At 58.3% G+C, this 2,210-nt stretch overlaps 1 protein-coding gene across 1 annotated transcript; it reads right to left on the bottom strand.

Annotated features, from left to right (window-relative positions):
- Positions 1 to 1,053: 1,053 nt before the first annotated feature.
- On the bottom strand, positions 1,054 to 2,205 carry LOC104985576 (DNA-binding death effector domain-containing protein 2; the record flags this gene model as incomplete). The annotated part of the gene is made up of 1 exon (XM_010835841.1): positions 1,054 to 2,205. A coding segment is annotated over one exon (345 nt), but the record flags the coding sequence as incomplete, so codon positions are not given.
- Positions 2,206 to 2,210: the final 5 nt, after the last annotated feature.

Genomic DNA, 2,210 nt, shown 5'->3' with positions numbered 1-2,210 from the left:
GTATCCCTGTCTATCAACACAGGTAAGGAGTCCAGGACAGGTTCCCATGTGCAGGTTTTCAGTTCAGTTCAGTCTCTTCAGTCGTGTCCAACTCTTTCCCACCCACGGACTGCAGCACGCCAGGCTTCCCTGTCCTTCACTAACTCCCAGAGCTTGCTCAGACTCCTGTCCATCCAGTTGGTGATGCCATCCAACCATCTCATCCTCTGCCATCCCCTTCTCCTCCTGCCTTGAACCTTTCCCAGCATTAGGATCTTTTCTAATGAGTCAGTTCTTTGCATCAGGTGGCCAAAGTATTGGAGCTTCAGCATCAGTCCTTCCAATAAATATTCAGGACCGATTTCCTTTAGGACTTGATCTCCCCGCAGTCCAAGGGACTCTCAGGTATGGGAAGCACATCCTTTCCCCCAAGAAAAGCCAGCAGTTGGGAACGCTTGCCCACCCCATCCCCAGCCCTGGGCCCCTTCTCCCTCAGGAAGTAAAACCCTGGATATTGTGTAAGAAACTTGAGTTCCTACAGTCTTAAACAAGGAGTGGGTAAAGAGTAAGAAGCTACAACTTCAGCTGTAGCCACAGGATACCAGGAAGAAATGCTTGCCCTCAGGAGGAGGAACAGAGATCCAGGTTTTAAGATAACTGCCTAGAAGGTGTGAGGGGTGGAGAGCCACTTGGAGATGCTTTCTAGGCAGAGAACTGGCTGCTGAGCCCTTTGGTTTCCAAACCCTTGGAACTCTGTTGGCCTTGGGAGATAAGAAGCTGGCCCACCTCACTGAGGGTTAAAAATGCCAGCACTCCCCAGAATACACAGGAGCAAAGCATGTGTGAGTAAGCCTGGGAGAGCCTTTGTGATTCCAAGGCAGTATCTCCTCCTTCGATAGATGAAACTGAAGCCAAGCGGAGGAGGGCAAGCCTGGGGCAGCAGCCAGCACATGATGGTCCAGCATCCTGCCCACCCTCCAGCCCGACACCAGGCCAGGAACTCTGGAACTGATGCCTGGCCCTGGCTCTCGCCAGCTCCTTCCTCCAGCCCATGAAGAAAGAATACAGCCCTGCTGCCCACCTGTGCCCCAGCCAGGGCAGTTTTATTGGTGCCATTGGTACAAGGCCTTGGCCAATAGCCCCAAGCCTTTGCCTCCCCCTTTTCTGAGAAGGAAGCTGGATCCTTGCCCTGGCCTCCTAGGAAATAACACATTTGGTCTGATGTGGCTGCGACACACACCTGACACCCTGGGCATAGATCTGTGTGCAAGTCTGTGTCCAGCTTCAGGAAGCAGGAGAAAGTGGAGGCCAGGTTCGTGGGTGGAGCCCCAGCTAGCTGTAGAGATGTGTGGGCAAGGTGAGCAGGCCCCAGGTGTACCCCAGCTCCAGTGCCCACTGGTGTGACTGAAGCTCAGGGCTAAGGGACTGTATAATCAGAGATCCTGAGAGAGAAGCCCGAAGGCCAAAGAAGTAAGTGGAGCAGGCCAGGGCAGGCGCCCCGGGGTGGTTTCAGAGAGGGTAGTGTGGGTGCACACACACAGCCCAGGGTTGGGAGAAAATGTGCAAGGGGCCTTTGGTGAGAGGGGCTATGCCTCCCTTCCTTTCAGATCTGCATGCCTGAGCCCCTGGCCTCCTAAAGCTGAAGGAACACACCTCAGGGTGGAGTGGGGGGTAGGGGAGGCTGGGAAGGAAACTCGGCTGGAAGTGGTTTAGGCCTCAGAGCCCACATCCTGTGGGAGGGTCTGGCGAGGGGCCTGGTATCTGTCGCAGTCCTCTGCGCCGCTGGAGTGACAGTCCTCTAGGGGCAGAGATGGTCGACGTCCTCCAGGGAGGAGGCGGCCCAGAGGCGAGGAGGTGGGGTCAGTCCTGCCGCATCCAGGATCAGGAGGCCTCGGGCGAGCGCCGGCCCCCCTCCTCCTCCATCAGCAGCAGGCGGCGCCGGCCAGCCTCGTAGTCGGCCTCGTCCACGCTGACCAGCAGGCGGACGGCCTCCCGGCCCACTGCCTCGCGCAGCGCCTCAGTCAGGAACACGCCCCGCAGGGCCTGCAGCAGGGCACCGCTCAGGTAGTCACCCCAGAAGGCGTCCAGGTAGGAGAGCTCGGAGAACTTGATGTCGCACACCACGGAGCCCAGGTCCCGGGAGCGTAGCACCGCGGTGGCCTGCCCAAACACGTCCAACTGCCGTGCCAGTGCCTGGGGCCGCCGCGAGGCCACGCCCTGCTCCAAGGCTG

Source organism: Bison bison, unplaced genomic scaffold (assembly GCF_000754665.1).
Source record: "Bison bison bison isolate TAMUID 2011002044 unplaced genomic scaffold, Bison_UMD1.0 scf7180017468376, whole genome shotgun sequence".
In the NCBI taxonomy this organism is placed as follows: Eukaryota; Metazoa; Chordata; class Mammalia; order Artiodactyla; family Bovidae; genus Bison; species Bison bison.
Note: the sequence above shows the minus strand (reverse complement) of the source record. Positions and strands in the feature narration are given on the sequence as shown.